Here is a 22,627-nt window from a genome sequence, read left to right as displayed (position 1 = left end):
GTGGGAATTATCTAATTGGCAGGTAATCGTTTCAGAATGGAGTGGAAGTCAAAACCTATACTCGAGAGAGAGAGTGGGGGCTTCCCAGAGTGGAGGGGATGGTTGAAACCATCTAGACGGAGAATAATATCCAGAGAAAGCATGTGAATCCAAAGAGAAGTGGGCCAGGCACACAGATCTGAGGACCATCAATATTAACAGAACTGGCTGAACAAAAGGATACACAGGAGACCTAAAAGGAATGGGCTGAGAGGTAAGAGAAAACCCAGAGAATGACAGATAAAGGAAGCAAGAAAGGCAAGCTTTAACAAGGCTGCAGCAGTCACTGGTGTCAATTAAGATTTCCATCAACCTATATTCTAACAGTTATTTATTTGTCTGTTGTTTCCAAGGAGATAACAACTTAACAGAGCAGGGACCAGGTTTTACTCACGTTTGTGTTCCCAGAACTGAATGTGGTGGCTGCATTCATTCATCCAACATATATTAATCTAGAAATCTACAAATCTACTCATATATCTACAAAGGTTGTTGAGTGAACAACTTTTGAAATCTTCGTCTTTCCTTGAATCAATTTGTCAAAGCAAATCTTACAACTGACACAATTGTGAGAGGGTACTGCGACCGTTTTGCTCACACCGGATAACCAAAGCTGGAGAACTGGCTTCCAGCTCTCCTTCCTTTGGTCCTGGCCTCTAATGGATCAAGGCGGCATCTGTGAAGGCATGACCTGAGAAGAAATGTGATGCCTGACCTGTACAACTGTGCCAGTGTGAGAGGAATTTGAAGGGTGTCCGCAAATGCCAACCTCTCTTTAATGTACCCTCTAACTACCCCAGAGGCTTCATATTGACCATGTTCTCCTGACATTAGTTATTTCATGGATTTATGAAGCACCTTTCCTTGAACTGTCGATCTGTAAATTGTCTGTAAAATCCAGTCCATGGGGTAAAGGAATGGAATTATTCATAAGATAGTTTCTACCTCAGCTCATGGTGAAATTACTCACTCAGGGTATAATTAAGTCATAGACACACTGGCCTGACTGTGGATAAAGGTGGAAAGGAAATCATTCCTGTTCCAATGTGGATGCTTTCTGATGTTTGACAAGCATCTGAGTGTTGATCCATGAGCTGAGGAGAACTCAGAGTTCCTGTAGAAAGAGAGAGATTTTTTTTTCAGGAGAATTGGAGAATAACTGACTGGGGAGGGAAGGAATAGGCAGAGTTGAAAAAGCGTAAGGTCATAAACAAGATGTCAACAGCGAAATCTGATAGATAGATAGTTGAGGACTAAATAACAAAGTTGAAGCCTGAGAGAGGTGAAAGCAGCAGAAAGAGGGTTCAGGTGATACGGTTCTAGAGTGAACAGGTACAGGGCACGCATGGGCTTGAGAGGAGCCAGGACAGGCCCAGCTCACAGCAGGTCGACCTCCCTGCCACATACGGAGGACTTGAAGGCCCTTCATCTGCCCACGCTGTTCTCCAGAGATCACCTGTGGACGTGGGCTGGTGAGTTTACATCCAAGGTAACAAAAGACAAACACTCAGATGTTGCAGACAAATTAAAATTTATTGAGACAGACAGAAATGTACCTACTCAGGACTACAGTTAAGCATTTACTATTAACCAAAGAAAGAGTCGTGTTCACATTCCAGATAAGTCTACGTGGAAAAGCATTCAGAATTTACTAGGTTTTTCTACTTCACTATTTCATCTACAATAGAGACAACAAACTGACACTCAGGATTTGGTGGCTCTCATTACAATGCTACACACAGAACAGGGACAAACATCAGTGACTTTGAGAAAAGGTATAAAAAGACCAAAACCACCCACTGTAGAAAGGACTCTTGGATGTTTGTTACTGTACAGTGTGGTCAAGGTAAAAAGCAAATGTGAATGCATCCTGGGAAGGGCAGAGGGGCAGACCTGGACAGACACATCATTACTCACTGCTGGGCGTGGAGAAATGGGCATAAGGAAAGGGAAACTGATACGAAACCTCAAATTCAATGTTAAGGTATTCCCATGCCTGGGATGTTTGTGGAAACAAAATACATTAATATGGCAGACAACTAACCATGGTGGAAGAAAATTCTGGGATTTAAATTGGATGCCAAGGAAATGGTAATAAAAGAACAAGAATAAAACAATTACCTAAGGAGTTTCCCAAACTGAGTAGTGAGGATTCAACTCAGTGCCTGTCTCAAAGAAGGGATGGTGCATCACAGTACTATTTTTTTCAATCAAGATTTTTATGTATACTCAGTCACTAGCTGAAGGACTCCTGCCAAAAAAGAGGAAAACAAAAATTCTACTTCTGAAGATAACTAAAAAATCTACTCTTTACTACTTGTGAAAAGTACTAAAGCCCCTTAAAGAAATCTACTGCTGTCACGCCAAACTGAGGCATGAAAAGTGGCATTAACGTTGCTCCATTGATTTTGGGTTCCAGTCTGGGGATGGCTTTTTATTTAATATTTTCATGAATTAAAATATCTTGGAATCTCTCTGAAAACGAGCATCTCATTACCTTACTGGGAATTGACTACTGAGCCCTCTTCTCCATCATTAAGTTAATGCTGAGGATCTTTAAGTGTCATCTTAATTTGACACTTGTCATAAGATAATTAGGCAAATTAAAATCAGTGGTTCACTCTGTTCCTAGAAGTTTCTCTAAGTGAAATCAATTTGTCGATTTTAATTTGTTCTCTTGTGCATGATAGTAACAATGGTTTTCTTTGATGGTCTAAACTGAGATTTTTTTAACGTCTTGATTCTTTTATACACTCTATTGTCATTTAGCTGCAATTAAGCACCTGTTTTCTAAATTATGATCTCAGAGTTTTGTTCAAGTGAGAAAAAATAAATATCGAAACAGAGATGATGGACTTGAGATCCCAATACAGAGCTTGCCCACGGTCTCTTTACACCTAGGGTCCTGGTTGTACTTGTGTCTGTCGGGCCAAATGAGTTCACTATATCAAGTATGTTCATTTCCCATCTGACACTAACTCTAGGTAGGGATAATGACACTTTATCTGGCCAATGCAAGGGAGAATGCTAGTTTTGAAGTGGGCTGGTAAAATACAAACAAATAGTCAGTTTAGGGTGGGGGAGTGGTCAGCTGCCACTGTGATCATGGTTTGGCTGAATATATTTTTTGCCTGAGTTTGTCTGATCTTCTTATAGACTGGGTGGAGCTCACAGGGAAGGGACGAAAAACAAATGTGGGTCAGAGAGCCTTGCTGGCTGGCTGATTAGGGCATCCAGGTAGGTGGAAACCAGGTGGGGCAGGAGCTTAAGGGCTGGTACACTGGACTACTCTTTGGTACTTGTATCTGGACCAGCTTGATAGGGGAGACATCCTAAAAGCTACGAAATTTGGAGATAGACTCTAATAATGACTTGACTTAGGGACAATAAATACAATGGTCAAGGGCTTTCATCAGTATCTTGACACTTGTTCGGGTGACGGGGTGGTGGCAGAACTAGCTCCTAAAAATCCAACCCAGCTTCCATGTGCTACTAGAAAGTTCTTTCTAGGTCTCCATCTAGGATTTTTTACAAACGATGAACGATATAAAATCCATACAGCTTTTATACTGTCCTCATGATGTGTGGATAGAAAGGGAGCAAAAGCAAAACAGTGAGTCTAGAAGCCTGAATTTTCTTCTGCTAAGGAACACCATGGTACTGTCTTCTCAGAGAGCAGGGGTGTGCATACATGCCTTAGAAAAAGCCCTTGAGTAGGTAGGGAAGGGGGGAACCTGCGGCAGACAGAAGTGCTGCAGTCCGAGGGGGCTTTGAGCTGAAATGAAAGAGATGGCTTGTGAAGCTGCCCACATGGGAGTCGCATGGCTTCTGCGGGAAAAGCGATTTAGGCAGAGAGAGGCTTATCCAAATCAAAGAGGCTTCCAGTAACTCTACTGATGCATAGAGAAGAAACCTCCTCAGCCTGCAGGCGACAAGTGCCAACTGTTAGTGCAAGAAAGGACTTCGATACAAATTCCCTACTCCAGAAATTGTGAGCCAGGTCTGGACAAGCTGAAAAATTTGTAATTGTTTTCCAAATGACTTTTTAATAGGTACCTGCTTTTTCTGAGAGGTGTGTGTACTCTGTGCGTGTGAGGCATGCACATGCACAGTCTCTTCTGTACAGACATACATATTTATGCAAGTACAGAGAGAAGCATCCAGACACCATTTTTTTAAATAAAGAAAATCAATTCCCCAAAGGGGTGCTTGACTGAATTAAGGCTGTTGTTTGTAGGAAGCCAGATACAGTGACGTGAAAAACTAATTTTCAATAATAAACACCAGGGGTGGTGGGGCCAGGGGGAAAGGTACAGTGTGGTGTGTTTTCCACAACATCTACAGGACACAAGAAAAGCACTTAGACACTGTAAGGCTGGGAACCATGCTGTAATCACCACCTTGTGGGTGATCAAAAAGGGCCATGGACGTTTAGAGGGCGGGGGCTCCCTGCACTGTCAGAATCCCACATAAATCACATGCTCATTGCAGAAATCTCAGGGGAGGGAAGGGGGCTCTGATGCAGCCAGCCATTCCCATAGAAAAAACAAAACAAAACATAACACTCTTCTTCCCACACAACTGTATGCAAAATCAGAATGCTCTGGGAACAAAGAGTTGTCTTCCAAACCTTAGGTTAGGTATAGAGAGCAACAATGGAGAAGAGACCTTGGTGCCGTGGAGTCTTAGATACAAATGCAGGAACAGGAAGTGACTTGCAATTTTGTGCAAACCTCGTGTCCTCTTCCTCATGGGGACTACCATATGTACCCGACTTCATCCTCTTTGTCATCATCCTCGTCCTCATCATCCTCCGTCACTGCCCGGGTGTGCACCCTCAGCTTCCCCAATTTGTCCTTTGGTCCCAGCTCCCTTTCATCCTCTAGGTCGTCCAACAGGACCACGGAGCCACCGCTGCCGAAATCCCCTGAGGTTTCCTGCTCCTCTTCTGAAACAGTAAGGGAAAAAGATTTAAGGTTAGTTTCTGCTTACTCGTGATCCATGTTGGTCATTCCCTCGCGTGTGACTTAACTGTAGGGCAAAACCATGCACTTTCCTTTCTGAAGGTGGGAGCATCCTTCTTCAAGTAGAGTTAGTCTACACGGCATGGACCACAAGCTTTGTTCTGAGATCAGCCCCAGAATTTTTGAGATGCTTCTACCTTCTTGGGAGGTTTATAATCCTAAGTGAACAGCGAAGGCAGCCTAAGTCGCTCTTTGCCTGCAGCAGTTCCTGATTGTCAAAAACTGTCATCCAGCCCACTGGTCGTGGTGAGTTCCCACCACTCGAAAAGCTATGCCTAGTCTCATGTGATTTCAGGTACTCTGTCTCCACTGTAAACTCACTCACTGTAGACCACAGCCACCTCTTAAAATTCTTCTGCTCAGATCCTAACATAGCGAGGACCTCCAGGTTACCAGAGGTCACTGCGGGGCCAGTGCAGAAACCCTTACTCACCACAGCTCACAGTTCCCTGTTTCCTGGAGCCGGCTAGCTCGTTCCCGTATTTATCCACACACCAGCACTGCCCCGTGCTACCGTGGCACTGCGTGGCTTTGTAGTAGCCCTCCTCATTACACCGCGGTATGAACGCTCCTGGGGGAATCAGAGAAGTGCAGAGATACTCAGGGTTAATGCCCTCCAAGGCAGAGAAGCGGGTTCACGCACCAGACAGGGCACTTGCCGCAGGACCACAGGGGAGGGGGGTGGCTGATTATTACTTAGTCAAGATTACAGGACCCTGGGACTCGCTCAAGGTTAGACAGGTTCCTTCTATTCCTTCTTTGATAAGTTATTTTTCCCTTTAAATCATAAATGGGGAACAACTTTTTATTTTCCAGTTTTGAGTGTAATTGACATAGAGTGCTGCATAAGTTGCAGGTATACAGCATAATGATTTGACTTAAATATATTGTGAAATTAGATTTACTTAACATCCATCATTTCATATAGATGCAAAAAAAAGGTTTCTTTCCTTGTGATGAGAACTCCTAGGATTTACTCTCTTAGCAACTTAGATATATACCATACAGCAGTTTTAACTGTAGTCGTCATGTTGTACATTACATCCCTAGTACTTATTTATCTTATAACTGGAAGATCACCTTACTCCAATCCTCTCTCCCCCACCTACGGTAACCACAAATCTGATCTTTCTCTATGATCTTGTTTTTCTGTTTTTTAGATTCCACATGTAAGTGAGATCATACAGTATTCTGTCTTGCACTGTCTGACTTATTTCACTTAGCATAACACCCTCAAGGGCCATCCATGTTGTTGCAATTGGCAGGATTTCCTTTTTATGGCTGAATAATTTCTATTATATACATATGGGATACATGGATGTATGTATCAATTTCTTTATCCATTCCTCTGTTGATGTCGCTTAGGTTGTTTCCATGTCTTGGCTATTGTAAATAATGCTGCTTTGAACATGGGGTGCAGAAATCTCTTTGGCATAGTGTTTTCATTTCCTTTCGATATATTCCCAGAGGTAGGACTACTAGAGCATATGGTAGTTTGATTTGTAATTTTTTTAAGGACTCTCCATACTGTTTTCCATAGTGGCTATACCAGTTTACAATCCCACCAACAATGCACAAGGGTTCCCTTTTCTCCACATCATCACTGGCATTTGTTATCTCTTGTCTATTTGATGATAGCCATTCTAATAGGCATGAGGTGATCTCATTGTGGTTTTGATTTGCACTTTCCTAATGATTAGTGATGTTGAGCACCTTTTCATGTACCTGTTGGCCATATGTATGTATTTTTTCAAAAAATGTCTGTTCAGGTCCTTTGCCCATTTTTATTTATTTATTCATTTTGAGGAAGATTAGCCCTGAGCTAACATCTGCCATCAATCCCCCTCTTTTTGCTAAGGAAGACTGGCCCTGAGCTAACATCCATGCCTATTCCTCTACTTTACATGTGGGACACCTGCCACAGCATGGCTTGACAAGCGGTGTGTATGTCCACATCTGGGATTTGAACCGGCAAACCCCGGGCCGCTGAAGCAGAACGTGCGAACTTAACCACTGTGCCACCAGGCCAGACCTTTGCCCAATTTTAAATTGGATTATTTGGGGTTTTTGCTATTGAGTTGTATGAGTTCCTTATATACTTTGGATTTATTATATTATTACATGCCATCAAGTTGGCTTCAAGTCATGGTGACCCTATGAATAATGATGTCCACAATGTTCTATCCTCAACAGCCTTACCCGGCTCCTGTAGACTCACGCCTAGGGCTTCTTTTATGGAGTCCATCCATCTCATATTTGGTCTTCATCTTCTGCTGCTGCCTTCTACTTTTCTCTGTGTTATTGTCTTTTCCAAAGAATCCTGCCTTTTCATGATTTACCCAAAGTAAGACAGCCTTAGCTTTCTCATTTTTACCTGCAGTGATAGTTCAGCTTAATTTGCTCTAGAATATTTGGATATTAACCCCTTATCAGATATATGGTTTCCAAATATTCTTTCCCATTCCATAGGTTTTTTGACTTTGTTGATTGTTTCTTTTGCTGTGCTTTTAAGTTTGATATAGTCTCACTTATTTTTGATTTGTTGCTTGTGCGTTAGGCGTCATATCCAAAAAATCATTGCCCAGGCTCATGTCACGAAGCCTGTTTCCCATGTTTTCGTCTAGGAATTTTATGGTTTCTAGTCTTACATTTAAGTCTTCAATCCACTTTGAGTTAATTTTTGTGAGCAGTGTGAGATAGGGGTCTAGTTTTATTCTTTTACATGTGAATATCCAGTTTTCACAGTACCATTTTTTCTCCATGGAGTCTTCTTGGCTCCCTTGTCAAACAATAGTTGACCATATATGCATAGGTTTATTTCTGGGCTCTTGATTCTGTTCCATTGGTCTCTATGTCTTTTTTTATGCCATGACGATACTATTTCGATTATAGCTTTATAATATAGCTTGAAATCAGGAAGTGTGATGCCTCCTGCTTTGTTCTTCTTTCTCAGGATTTCTCTGGCTATTCAGAGTCTTTTCTGGTTCCATATGAATTTTAGGATTGTTTTTTCTACTTCTGTAAAGCATGCCATTGGAATCTTGATAGGGATTGCATTGAATCTATAGATGGCTTTGGGTAGTATGGACATTTTAACAATATTAAGTCTTCCAGTCCATGAACACAGAATACTTTTCCATCTATTTGTGTCTTCTTTGATTCCTTTCATTAATTCTGGTAATTTTCTGTGTGGAGATCTTTCACCTTCTTGGTTAAATTTATTCCTAGGTATTTTATTGTTTTTAATGTTATCGTAAATGAGATTGTTTTCTTTCTTTTTCAGATAATTTATTGTTAGTGTATAGAAATGCTACTGATTTTTGTTTGTTAATTTTGTATCCTGCAACATCACTGAATTCATTTATTATATCTAACAATTTTGGGATGGAGTTTCTAGAATTTTTTACATATAAAATGATGTCATCTGCAAGCAGAGACAATTTACTTCTTCCTTTCCAATTCTGATGCTTTTTATTTCTTTTTCTTGCCTGATTGCTTTGGCCAGGACTTCTAGTACTATGTTGAATAGAAGTGGTGAAAGTGGGCATCCTTGTCTTGTTCCAGATCTTAGAGGAAAAGCTTTCAGCCTTTCACCATTGAGTATGATGTTAGCTGTGGGCTTGTCATTTATGGACTTTATTATGTTGAGGTACATTCCTTCTATAAATAATTTGTTGAAAGTTTTTATCATGAATGGATGTTGAATTTTGTCATATGGTTTTTCTGTGTCCATTGAGATGATCATATGATTTTTATCCTTCATTTTTTAATGTAATGTATCACATTGGTTGATTGGCATATGTTGAACCATACTTACATCCCAGGGATAAATCACACTTGATCATGGTGAATGATTCTTTTAATGTGCTGCTGAATTCATTTTTCTAGTATTTTATTGAGAGTTTTTGCATCTATATTCATCAAGGATATTGGCTTGTAGTTTAGTTTTCTTGTAGTGCCTTTCTGGCTTTGGTAGCAGGTTAATGCTGGTCTCATAAAATGAGTTTGGGAGTGTTCCCGCTCCTTGATTTTTTGAAGAGTTTGAGAAGGATTAGTATTACATTTTCTTTAAATGTTTTGCAAAATTCACCAGTGAAGACATTTGGTATCTGGGCCTGGGCTTTTTTTCACGGAGAGATTTTTGATTACTGATTTAATCTCCTTATTAATAATTGGTCCATTCCGTTTTACTATTTCTTCTGATTCAATAACATTTTTAACACTTGAAAAAAATCATATGATTTTTAATCCGCTATATGTATTTTTTCTATCCTTTTTATACTTTTAATGAAGTGAATTATTGGTGACACAATTAAAAATGTATCTTTGCTTTCCTGGAATAAATACTACTTGGTCATGATACATTACTAGAATATTACTGATTCAATTTGCTAATCCTTTTGCATCTGTGTTACTAAGGGATAGAGCAATATGCTTTTGTTTCTTCAATTTCTGTATCAAAGCAACTAATTCATAAAATGATTCCAGTACTTTTCTATATTCTATACATTTTATATAATATGAGAATGATCTCTTCCATGAAGGATTCACCATAAAAATATTTTGGGCATGGTGCCTATTTTGGAGGATGAAAGTAGTATTTTGAATTTGATTTAAATTAATTTCATGGTTTTTTATCTAGTTGGGTCTTCTAGTTAGTCCTAAATGTTTTGTAGTTTTTGCTTTACTTCATCTTTGACTAATTATTGATAAAATTGCCAAAATGTACAGGGATTGATAATCTCATTTTTGACTTCTACTTTCATTCTGTTGTAGTGAGTGAATTTGATCTGTGATAGTTTTTTTGAGACTTGAGTTTTCTTTTGTGGCATAATCCATGGCAAAATATTTCATTTGTGTTTTTGAAAAGTTTATATTCTAATATATTCTATGCTTATTTAAAGGAATACATGTATATGAATGCTAATAAATCATGTTATTCAATTCTATATATTTTTTGTCTACTTGAACTGTAAGTTTCATGAAGAGGTATATTAAAGTCTCTGATAATGATTGCAGCTGTGACAATTCCTCCTTGTAATTCTATTATGTTTTAAAGTTATGGGTATACCAATTGATGACATAATATGGTAAAGGGAACATTTCAGAAAGACGATATTCTAGCTTTGTTTTTAGAATTCAAAACAAAGTACTTACTTTTGTCAGATTTTACTATCTTTTAATTTCAACTTTCTGTAGAATTGTTTTATGTGCAACTCTAAAAATACCAGTTGATAGTCTCTGCCTCATGATAAATGAGTTTGGCCCATTCACATTTATTGTGATTACAGATATGCTTGCTCTTATTCCTACCACTATATTTTGTGCTTCCTATTTTTCATTTCACCCCTTTCATTGAAATGATCAAGTTTTCTTTATTCCATATTTTTCTTCTATAGATTTAAAAACCATACATGCTAATATTCTTATTTTTACCCTTAAATTTTCCACAGAGAAGCATGTTTAAGATCTAAAGTTAATGTATGTTTTCTTTTCTCCCTGAATAAACCAGAAACTTAACACGTTTCTACCACCTTTTTCCCACTGCCCCCAACAGTCTGAAATTTTAATTTTAGCTTGCTGTCAAAACATCTTTCTAGGTCATATTTAGATTTAGCAGCATATCTTGTTTGTCTTCTGTAGAGTAAATTCTTTAGTGATACATTAGTGAGTCTGGTTAGTAAACTCACTGAATCTATGATCACACTTGAATGATCATTGGGAAAAGTTTCACATTCTACATTCAAAGTTATTTCCTCTTGGCACTTTGAAGATATCTATTCAGACCTAGATTTAAGCCCAGATTCAGCGGATTCTAGGAACTACTCTTAAACACTCTTCTCACCAGGCTATTCCAGGATGACCAGGCTCTCAGAGATCAAATCAGCTCATAGCTAGGAAGGAAGAGAAAAAGTAAATGCTCTCAAGAACCCAAAGGCAGAGAAGTTTGTGGACAAGTAGAGAGCTGGGGAAATGCTCCTCTTCCTCCTTCAGCTGCAGCTGGAAAACAATAGCACTTAATAAACCAAAAAAGAAAAAAAATGCATATTAGGCTGAGCCCCAGGTTGGTAAGAAGCAAGTGCTGCTCTAAAATAAGATTACCACTTTTTCTAAGTAGGCAGTTATTATAACTGATTATAACTTGTTGCTTGTTTTATTTATTTATTTATTTATTTTGATCTGAATGCCCCTGAATATACATTTATTATATTAGGAGCTTTCCCCACAAGAAAAATGATTTTTAAGCAGATAAATGGCATTTTTATGAGTCAGCTAGAGTAATCTCTATATGTGGGGAGGTGAGATAAAGTAAGCTTTAAAACTAGGTGGCAGGGCTGGCCCCGTGGCCGAGTGGTTAAGTTCGTGCACTCCGCTGCAGGCAGCCCAGTGTTTCGTTGGTTCGAATCCTGGGTGCAGACATGGCACTGCTCATCAAACCACGCTGAGGCAGCGTCCCACATGCCACAACTAGAAGGACCCACAATGAAGAATATACAACTATGTACCGGGGGGCTTGGGGAGAAAAAGGAAAAAATAAAATCTTTAATAAAAAAAAAAACTAGGTAGAATTCATGGTAGGACAAAGGTAGGCATTTCATTCATGTGAGCTGGGGAAAATGGAAAAGGAACATTCTATCTCACATCACAGTAGAAGTATATCAGTAGCAGTAAGAAGATATCCATACCCATTGAAAATAAATGTTTTAAAATAGCATTATATTAGTTCTATAACTACCTGTGGATCTTAGGCACATCACTCAAATCCAAAATAACCTCCCATGTGGAGGAATCAGATCACTAAACATAAGTCCTTGCCCTGGAGAAAAACCTATGGAAAACCTAGGGAGGAGGAATCCAGCCACTCTGCCTTCATATCAGGAAGATTTCTTACATGGGAGAAGAACCGAGGCCCAGACAGGTCAAAATCACAACTTTGGAGTTCTTTCTGAGTTGAACAGGGTGTATCTGCAGTGGAAAGTCTGAGGCAAGCCACTAAGATAAGACATTTTCAACAGTAGAAAAAAGGAGTATTCACTATGAGGTGACCCAAAAACCAGAAGAGAACTTGCCAGAGTTCACAGACCACCTACATTTGACAATCTGCATAAAACTTGCCCATTTTATTCAAGTAAAGAGATAAACTTCTGAAATGGCAGGCTGCTTAGGGAATGCACCTGCTTCTGACTACGTAACAAGAATAATTCTAAATTATTGTGTTGCAGCTGTCAGCTTTTTTTGTGCATGCTAAGCAAGATTCACCCTGAGCTAACATCTGTGCCAATCTTCCTCTATTTTTTAGTATGTGGGCCACCAGCACAGCATGGCTACTAACAGAGCGGTGTAGGTCCACACACAGGAACCAAACCCAGGTTGCCAAAGTGGAGCGCACCGAACTTAACCACTGGGCCACTGGGGCTGGCCCATCAGCTCTCTTTTTAAAAAGCAAGGAAAGCAATGCAGACTCCTTTCTTCATCAAACAAATAAGGTTTACCAGCATCTCAGGGACAGGCTTATCTGAATGCCACAACAACCCCTGAGTGCTGGAGAAACGAGGGCAAGGAGCTAAAAGGGAAGTGGAAACACACACACACAACCCATGTGCTTCCGCCTTAAGAGGAGAAACATGCAGTGTCTAAACAGGTTCACGCCTCCTTCTAGGGATTACACACATGAGACAGAGAAATACACTTAAGCACACTCAAGTCCTTGAATCCTATCTGATAAATTTATAAGGGAGTACAGCTCATCTTTCTCTTTGAATGGACAACATGATCTAGGGAATACAGGAAATTCTATAATTTATAGACCTTGTAATTTTAGAGTTGGAAGGAACACTTGAGAGCTCCATTCAATGGCTGTAGTGGAAAGAAGAAAAAGCCAAGGTTCATTGGAGCCAAGGTCAGGGAGGAGTCAACCATAGAGATGGTGCTGGATTCTAGTCCTGGGCTGACTTTTGACCTCTCCTCTTGCTGATGGAGCATGCAGCAGCTCTCAACCAGCTAAACGATCTTCAGATTATGTCCAGCTGACTGTGGCATATTACCAGCTGCCTGGAAGAGCCCTGTCTGGGGTAAAACAAGGCATTTATTTCACAAAACACTGAGCCCTAATTGAATAACCATTGCTGTGCTTAATATTACAAGAGACATGGATGGTTTAATTAGTTGTTTAAACGAGTGGCAAGAAATTGTACTTACCCAACAGGCTTTTCCCCTTGCTGAGCTTCTGAATCCTGTTCATTTCATTCTGGCAAGGGAGACCTAAAAAATAATTTATGAAAGGCAGTTTCCAGATGGTGCGGGATATAATCTCTAATGATTGGCTTCATTCTTGACGTGAAATGTAGACAATGACACACCTGGGAGTGGAATTACTCCATATGCTGTTACTATGCAGCAAAACAAATTCAGGCCATTAGTGTTACTAATTTTAAAAAAGAAATTGTACCATGACGTCCTTAAAATGGTATGTGGGGGCTACTTGCATTATATAGGAATTTTTCTTCCCACCACCAACTCAAGCAAATACCAGATGTCTAATAGGTGATTTGCGAATAGACTTTTTCCTTTATATAAGTAAATACTCAGCTAAGATTTCTATGAGCTGAGAATGGGGACCAAAGCTTACTAGTGTATAAGTGTTCTGAATCCACAGACCAACTAACCAGAGGGAAGGTGACAAATACTTAATCTACTCCAGGTCTTGCTGCGGACAGAAAGAGGATTTAGAACGGCTACTTCAGACCTCATGGCTCACTACCCAGGAAAGAAAAACCCGGGCCCCAAGGAACAACTATGAAGATATACAGGAGATCTAGAGAGCGAGACCTTAACTCTTGGCTCTGCCACCTCATAGCTGAGTACTTTGGGCAAGTCTCTTATCTCTCCCAGACTCTGAGTCTTCAATTATAAAACACATGGTATCATGGACAAGCACAAAACTGTCAGCTCTCAAGCGAAGGACTGATACCGTGGAGCCACATGGTGAAGTAGGGCATATCAAAGCGTGCGGTACTCATTTACCTCCAGAGAGAAGAACTTACTTCCATTCCAAGCAAAAAGGTGACCTCCCTAGTTCTTGAGTCTTACCATGACTGCCCTGCAGATCCCGTGGCTCTGGGAGGCTCTGCTATTTGCTCCTGGTCTTCTAGGCATGGAGAGAGGGCTCTGATTCTCAGAGCACTTATACTATCTCTGTACATGCAAGTGTGGGGCCTGTTGAAAGTAGCTGAGCACCTATTTACAGTGATTATTCTGTGGATTTCACAATGCCACCTGGTCTTGCCGCTTGTTCCTTGAGAGAAACTGGCTGTAAAGTACACTTTGTTGACTTCTGGATCTAAGATGATTTCAGAGTACAAGAGAAAGACACCAACTGAAGACAGGAAATAAATTCCATCGTTGACGATTAAAGGTAGCATTTACTATGACAAATAATAAACATTTATTGAATTCTTAGAATGTACCAGACGATATTCTAGAACTTTACATCTTAATAACACCGTATAAAGTAAGTACCAATATTATTCCTATTTTGAAAATGGAAATGTTCATCTTTGTAACTCTGCAGAAATGTAGAGAAGAAACTGCAGGCATTTAGAAAACTGTTCCTGAAGAGCAGGAAAGTCACAATCATTCCTATCAACACTGTGTCAGACAGTTTACTATGAAACAAGTTTCGAATTATAAGACCCCCTCCCTCAAATTCTCCTACAGTAATTTTAAGAACTCTATTTATTGAAAGATAAGGAAAAATGATCAGACTGAGACCTACTAATAGCAAGCAAAACAGAGGAAAGAACAAGACAAAACTCCAGATGAAGAATGAAAGAAACGAAGGCAGTATCTGAAGCGACAACACTGAGAGGAAACGTCCTTGTTACTGATGCTCCTGAGAAGAGACCACGCAAACCCAACAGAACATAACGTATCTCAAGAAAAAGGGATACAGACTGAGCAAAACCAAGGCATGTCCTAGGACATTCGTGTTCCTACAAGGTAAAGAATCCTTCTGGCTTCCAGACAAAATGATTACGTCACCAATAAAATGGGGAAAAAAATGAGAATAGGTTCACATTATTCTGTAGTTTTACCCAGTGCTAAGAATAATGTTTTAAAATGACAAAGCGAAAATAACCTGTGACTCCAGGAAGTTTATACTTAGCATTTTGGGTTTTGGATAAAGAAGATAGAAATATTTGCAAATATTCAAGGACTGATCCAAAGAATAGAATTCCCATGAGAACTTTTGAAAAGACGTCTAAAACTCAAACTGAGCAATAAAACTAAAGAATAATATCAAAACCAGTCAGCAAGTAAACCATCTCAAAAGTTTAAAGGTGCTCTCTCAAAATTTCTTGGCCAAAAAGATACTCAGAACCCTAATTGTAGAATATCCACAAATTAACTATAATAAAAATACCAGATGGTGATACCTATGGTCTACAGCCAAAGGAGTGGCTTGGAAAAATTTTAGCCTCAAGTGCACATCTTAATCAGCAGGAAATAATAACGAAACGTGGAAGTGAAATAGAAATCCCAGAACTGGTTCCAGGTCAGGGAGGGAGCTGGTGGGAATTTATTAAATGAGGAAACACGCAAAATGAGAAACAAACAAAAAACAGAACTACAACAAATTTCTTTGCTCACCTTCTCCTGGATGCCATGCCGTGCCATAGGTGGGGCTCCTGGCTTCCCTCAGTAGTTGCCGAAAGGGCAGCCTATCCAGAGACGCCCCCTATGGCCAGGTGACCAGCTGTGTCTGCTGGGTAAGGCAGTAACCTCCCTCGGGGGGCCCTGGCACTACAGCCCCAGGGGAAGCAGTAAGCATTGGCCCTGAGGCTTTGTTTCACTCAGGTGAAACCTGAACCCTGGCTCAAGTCACATGATTTTCTATGAACTCAGGCCAAATGCTATGTCATTAAGCTTAAAACTGAACCACTCCAAGAATTTCTCTTGAAGTAAAAAACATGGCTATTATTTAACATCGATTTGGAGGTGCTACCTGATGTGATTAGAAGAGAGAAAGAAATGGGGTATAAAAATGGAAAAGGAAAAAATTATCACTATCTGCAGATGATATGATTGCACACCTGGAAAATCCAAGGAAACCAACCAGAATAACTATTATAAACAAAATGAGAATTTAGTAAGTGGCTGAGAATAAAATCAATATTGAAACAAGCACCAGTGAGGAAATATAATGGGAAAAAAAACCGATTTCGTTTACAGTGGTAACAACAATAAAGACAAGGGAACTATAACATCTGTGAGAACAGAACTTGTAAGTCCACTGGTTAACAGGCAGGTCCTGCTCTAGGGTAAAAGGATTCGATGTTACAGAGCCGTCAATTCTCTCCGGATTAATCGAATTTGGCCTGATTCTAAAATAACACCAACAAGAAATTTTTTAATTGAATAAACTGATTCTAAAGTTCAAGGAGTTAAAACATATGAGAATAATTCTGATAAAAGATTAATGGCAGGAGAGGGTGGCCTCACTAGATATTAAAACATATGGTAAAACAACTATGATTTAAACAGTTTAGAACTGATTTATGAATAGTTCGATAATAGGATGGAGTACCCAGGAATAGACAGATATACACATCGCATATAGGGATTTCATATATAATAGAGAAAGCTGGGTTAGTCAATAAATTACAGAAGGGCAACGGGATAACCATCTCTAGGGGTGGGGGAGGTGGCTGGAACCCTACCTGACCATACACCAAAGAAATCTAAAGTGATACAAGGTTTAAATAAACAAACAAACTGGAAAGGTACTCAACAAAACAGAGAATTGCTTTACTGTCTCGCAGTGGGAAACACCTTTCTAAGGCTAATGAAAGCTTTATGGCTTCTCAGAAGCCATAAAATAAAAGATGTAGAAATTTGACTATCTTAAAATTTAAATTTTCTTCCTAGCAAAAATGCACTAAGTCAAAGTTGGGAAAAAAATATTTGCAATACATCTGACCGGAGCAGTTCTAATGTCCATACTATAGAGAGAGTTCCTACTGAAAACAAAAAACACAAGAGCCTAATTGGGAAAAAGTATACAAAAAACATAGACATTTCAAGGAAAAAGAAACTCAAGAGTGTCTCAAACATAAAGATGCTCAACTTAAGTCATAATAAGAGAAATGAAGACTATAAGGAAATATAATTTCTTGTCCCTCAGTTTGGCAATGATCATGAAGATTGGCAACACCTGGAGAACTAGATGTTCTTGGATATTTGTGGTGAGAGTTAAAAATTGGTACAACCTCTTTGGAGGGAACATTGGAAATATTGTTCAAATTTAAAAAGGCACATGCCCTTTTCATCAGTGAGTCTGCTTTTTGTGCTGTATCTTATAATCCTATAAACACACACACACTTACTTTTCACTGAGCAGCCATGTGTAAGGCCAGTATGTTCTGCTGTGTGTGTGTATTAGGCCTCTCTACACACACACACACACACACACACACACACACGCAATCTAAAGACTTTAATATTAATACCCATCTTCCTTTCCTGTGGGTGGGGTGGATTCTGATAGCCATGCTGTAGTATGCTATCCTGGATACCTGACCCAAGCTGGACCAGATTTTTCTGGGTCTTGGGACTGGAATTCAGACACAAACCAGTGTCTGCTGGTCCCATGAGCTGTGAACCACCACACTTGGGCACAAAGCCTGGGAAGTTGAGACAGAGGGAATAAAGCCAGACCATGAGGCCCCTCAGGGAGCCTCGGAGCTCCTGCCCCTGGATCCCTGAGTCTTCCTGTGCCTAGTCTGAGCCCCTGCAGGCTGACTCTCCTGGGAGACTTTGCATTGCATGAGATACTCCAGTATTCTTTCTGTATGCTCCTCAAATCCTGTCTCTTTCTTAGGTTAGCTGGAGTTTATTTATAACCAAAATATCCTTGTCTAAGGCACTCAGTATAAATCCACATTTACCCTAGAGAAGCTGACAAGTGGCTTTCTCAAAGGGGCACATGGAGAATTCACGTGACAATGGGAATTACCATACTCTTCTATTTGTACAGTATTTCTCACATTAAGAATCTCACAGTGACCTTGGGAATTATGTAGCAAAGGTTTCTACACTAATTTTACAGACAAAAAAGCTGAGGCACAACATGGTTAAGAGATTTTCCCAAAAGGAGGACTGCAATAACAGACGCCTTGATTACTCTCTTGGGTTTTCTAATATCCCATGCTAAAAGTAAAAACAAATTAGGAGAAAAGAGCCTTTGGACCTGTCATTAGATGGGAGGAAAGCTGCATTCTCTAGCTGTGTCTTTCTGCCTGCTGATCTCTACCTGCCTCCCGATACGTGACATGTGCTCCTTCCCTGTCCAGCACAGCTGCCCTGGCCTCTGGACCCCACCTGCCTCCTTCCTGCCTTACCTCCAGGCTTCTGGAAGCAATAGCACCACTCGTTGTTAGAGAGCTTGCCATCCTTGAAGGAGTCGCAAGAGTTGAAGAGAGGCTTGATACAGGGCTCGTATTTATCCAGGTAGATGGCATTGATCTCTGAGTGGTCAAGCAGGAGGTCATAGTTCATGTCCAACTTGTTGAACATCCAGCCCAGGGAGTCCTTGCAGATGGGCAGGATGCTGGTGTCAAACCCTGCGGAGTAAAGGGCACATCTCAGCTACCACCAAGAAGACAGATCTTCCCTCTATAAGAAAAGGCCCGGACCCACCCCACCACCTCCTCCTCTGAGGCTATTTCCCTTCAGGGGTACGGTCTCAGCAGCACTCTGCTAAAATATATGGTGGTTGTTGGTTTTTAAATGAAACAATTTAAAATGCACTAAAACAGAAGTCAGTGTTTGAGGAAAATATGTTCTAAAGGGAACAAATCCCCAGTGCTAATTTATCTGTGATATAAATACGGGTTTTCATTTACTAGACTTGCTTAAAACAGGATATGCCCGAAAGGAAGATCACGACCATGGTGAGTAAGAGGACTAACTGATATAGTGCAAACTATGTTTTTATAGTCAGGGAAAAAAATCTGAAAAACCAAAACAAAAGAAACTACTGTCGAAAGGATGGCAGTGAAATGAAACTGTGGCACAATCCAGAAGCACTGATTACGTCCCAAAGGACTGCAGAATCCAAGCAGTCTGAGCATTAACGGGAAAGCAAGCCCGGTACTCGCCTCCATTCCCACTCTTATTTTCTGCAGCCCCCTCAAGAGATACATGATATGGAATCCAAATTGACTCAGACAATAATTGCTTTCTTATTTCCCTGGGGGAAGAGGGGTAGCTTTCTTAAAGAATTATTTGTTTCCACAATGGAAACTGTATGCACTTGAATAATAATACTTTGCTTAACACTCTGGATATTGAGTTTACAGTAGACAAACCCCAGCGAAGGCATGCCCCAAATCTAAAACTGGCCTTTCTTTCAGAATCAAAAGTAGCAGGCAATTTCGAGTTATTCCATAAGGTAGATTTCTAGGACTGGTTTTATTTTCCCGGAAAAATGATGATAAAAGTTCACCTTTGTGTTACTTAAGGCACTCTTCTATGTTCAATTATCTCACTGAACCCTTGTAACAATCCTGTGAAATGATGCTATATCCTCTCCATTGTCAGATGAAAAGCTCAAGCCTTAAATTACTTGTGCAAAGTCATCCAATTGTGGAGCTGGGATTCAAACCCAGAAGCCCAGCCCTGAGCCTGCGTTCTCAATCCCTCCTCTCCCGGGGCTGCCTCCGCCTCACATGATGCACAATCCTCCTGCCCTGAGGACATCCAGTTGGCTGGGGTGCCATAACCGAGTATACGCAGTACAAGGGGAGGTGATCTGATGACTGCAATTTAGGGCCCTGATGAGGTGGACTGCCCACTCCTGGAGTTCCTACCCACATTCTGGTCATTGGGTTTCTATGTCCATCACTAGGAACCCCTGCTTAGTCAGCAGGATACAAGTATAGCAAAGCATGCCCACCCTTTTTAAAGCAGTGTCTTTACAAAAGGGTCTTCACTGTCGAGAAGCCAGTAAAATAAGTACAGCAGCTCCTCCTCTGAGCTCTCACAGAACCTGTGCTTCGCCTCATTGTCAATGCCTGCTAATCAGACTCCAAGCTCCTGGAGGGCAGAGACTGTCCTGTGCCGTTCCATAGCCTCGGCCAGTATGGGCACAAGGTAAGTGCCCAATGAAAAGTATTTCTTGAGAGAGGTTTTCTAGCTACTGCAAAGTTCACCCCTTCAAACATAAAAATCTTTCCATTTTTAAATTTATTTCTTTTGAGATCTTAGAAAACATCCCCTTTTGCAAGAAGAGAGACTATGGGACATAATGTGGCCTCTACTTTGACTGAAGGTCATGAGTGAACAATCTATGACGATGAGGTCCTCAGGGGTTCCTGAGTAAAGGAAGATGATTTACTCTGACACTAAATGGCCACACACTTTTGTATACGATATTTTATGAAATACGCATCAATTTTATAGGATATTAACATTTTAACACATGGGAAAGAAGAGTTTACTGCAGACTGACCACCAAAAAAGAAGTGCCAAGATGGTGGATCAGCAGTCTAAAGGTCAATCCCACCCCACACCCATTTGGAAGGTTCTAGAAAAGAGGCATCTGCCTCTGATGTGGAGGGGGAGGGCGGAACAGAACTTCCCTTCTACGTGGCCCCAAATATGTGAGACTTCTAGGGTTTCATGTTTCCCTTACAGAACTCTTAGACTGACAAAACGTCTCTCCCTCCTGTGGCTGTGAGGGCTAACCAAGCACCATTCCTTTATGTTCTCTTCACTTCAATTGGTTCAGGACATCAAACCTAAAAGCCTCTTTGGGGACTCACTTTGCCTCTGGCCAAGGGCAGGTCTTTTGCAGGGGCCCCAGCTGCCTGAAGGAGGAGTCTCCCGGGACTCGAGGCTGCAAGGAGCAGCACTTCACACATCAGTCTGCTCTTTGTTGAAAGGCTGTTTAGAAAGCCCTAGGGCCTGGCTGCTCCTGGAGGATTCTGGGGAAAAGTTTCTCTAGATCATCTGTGAATTAATTGTCCACAAACTCCCAAGGAAGCTTCTGGCAGGAACGGAAAGAAATCATCTTCCCCTTTCCCACAGACACAAGCACCAAGAACCACTCTTTGGACACTAAGATTCTTTTGGAAGCAAAAGCTATCTTCCCCTGAAGGTAAAAGGTCCAAACTAGTGAAAGAACTGTTACCTTGATCAATATTCTCTACTAGTATTTCTAGACAGCTATGAACAGCAAAGAATAAGCAAAAATTAAGGACATCATTCTTATTTTTTTTGCTGAAGACCAGATGTTGGTTAAACTTTTTTTTTTGGTGAGGAAGGTTGTCCCTGAACTAACATCTGTTGCCAATCTTCCTCTTTTTCCTTGAGGAAGATTGTTGCTGAGCTAACATCTGTGCCCATCTTCTTCTACTTTTTGTGGGTGGGATGCCACCACAGCATGGCTTGATGAACGGTGTGTAGGTCTGCACCTGGGATCCAAACTTGTGAACCCCAGGCTGCTGAGCATGCAAACCCAACCAATAGTTGTTAAGGTGACTTCTTATCTACTTCATTAAATCCAGGAGCATTACATTAAGAAATCCTACCCAAAGAAGTGTGGGATCAGGGATGGGGTGAAATACTCTGCTTTGAACAACAACAATGTGTTTGTTTTTATATTTTGACAAAGCAATATAAAAATGGCTACATAGAAAAGACTGTGGCAAAACTCCCTATATTTGAACAATTGTGTTGTTGAGTAAGCCATTCTGTGCCCATCGGCCACAGTGTGAAGCCCACCCCCAATGGCCTTTGAGTTAAAGGCAGCAAGGGACTCTATCAAAGTCCAAGTGTGCAGACCCACCCTGACTTTCCTCTCCAGCTCATGAAGAGGCTCTGAGGATGGGCTCTGCCAATTCAGTGAGAGGGGAGGGGACACTCGTCTGCGAGTTTCTGGGGAAACTGGCTAATGTTCACAACAATAAATTATCAAAGATGATTGCCACAGTGTTGCTTATAATAGCTAAACATTAGGAAAACTTCAGTGCTCCAAAATAAAGGTCTAATGATGTAAATTGTGATATCTATAAATTTGGATTCTATATAGTTATTGCAAAGCAGAATAATACTCAAAAACATAGAAGGATACTCAGTTTATTGCTAAATGATAAAATAAGGTCATAAAACAGTCTGAAAAGGTGTGTGTATATTATATACACACAGACACATTTTTTTCTATTTGGCAAGGAAAAAATTTGAAGTATATGCCACAACACGCTTATAGTGTTGTTAAAATGGTGGAGTTATAGGTATTTTGTATTTTTATAGATACTTAGTGTATTTTTCAAAACGTTTATACTAAACATATGATAATTTTGCAACCAGACTTTAAAAAATATAAGTTGTCATATTTTCTTGCTTCTAAAGCATTTCCCCCTCCTCTATTTTTTAATATTTCTGAAACTGGGACATATTTTAAGTGAACGTGTACATTTAACACAGTGTTTCTTTGATCACCCCAAAATGCTATCATTAAATCAATGTCTAATAACTGAGGAAATGTGGTACTTGAAATAAAT

The 22,627-nt window shown here is 40.3% G+C and overlaps 1 protein-coding gene across 2 annotated transcripts in view; it reads right to left on the bottom strand.

The window, feature by feature from the left end:
* Positions 1 to 2,142: 2,142 nt before the first annotated feature.
* SPOCK1 (SPARC (osteonectin), cwcv and kazal like domains proteoglycan 1) overlaps positions 2,143 to 22,627 on the bottom strand; it is a 477,850-nt gene continuing 457,365 nt past the window's right edge. The window contains exons 8-11 of one of the 2 annotated variants that reach the window (XM_046665421.1): positions 18,464 to 18,685; positions 13,263 to 13,325; positions 5,497 to 5,634; positions 2,143 to 4,987 (exon numbers count right to left, since the gene is read on the bottom strand). In XM_046665421.1, coding sequence (XP_046521377.1) covers positions 4,797 to 4,987; positions 5,497 to 5,634; positions 13,263 to 13,325; positions 18,464 to 18,685 — 614 coding nt within the window. In that variant the 3' untranslated portion in view covers positions 2,143 to 4,796. The remainder of the gene's footprint in view (positions 4,988 to 5,496; positions 5,635 to 13,262; positions 13,326 to 18,463; positions 18,686 to 22,627) is intronic. The other variant, XM_046665422.1, reaches the window with a different exon arrangement.

The sequence above is a fragment of the Equus quagga genome, chromosome 7 (assembly GCF_021613505.1).
Source record: "Equus quagga isolate Etosha38 chromosome 7, UCLA_HA_Equagga_1.0, whole genome shotgun sequence".
Lineage (NCBI taxonomy): Eukaryota > Metazoa > Chordata > Mammalia > Perissodactyla > Equidae > Equus > Equus quagga.
The sequence above is the reverse complement of the archived record's forward strand: the minus strand, read 5'-3'. Positions and strand labels throughout refer to the sequence as shown.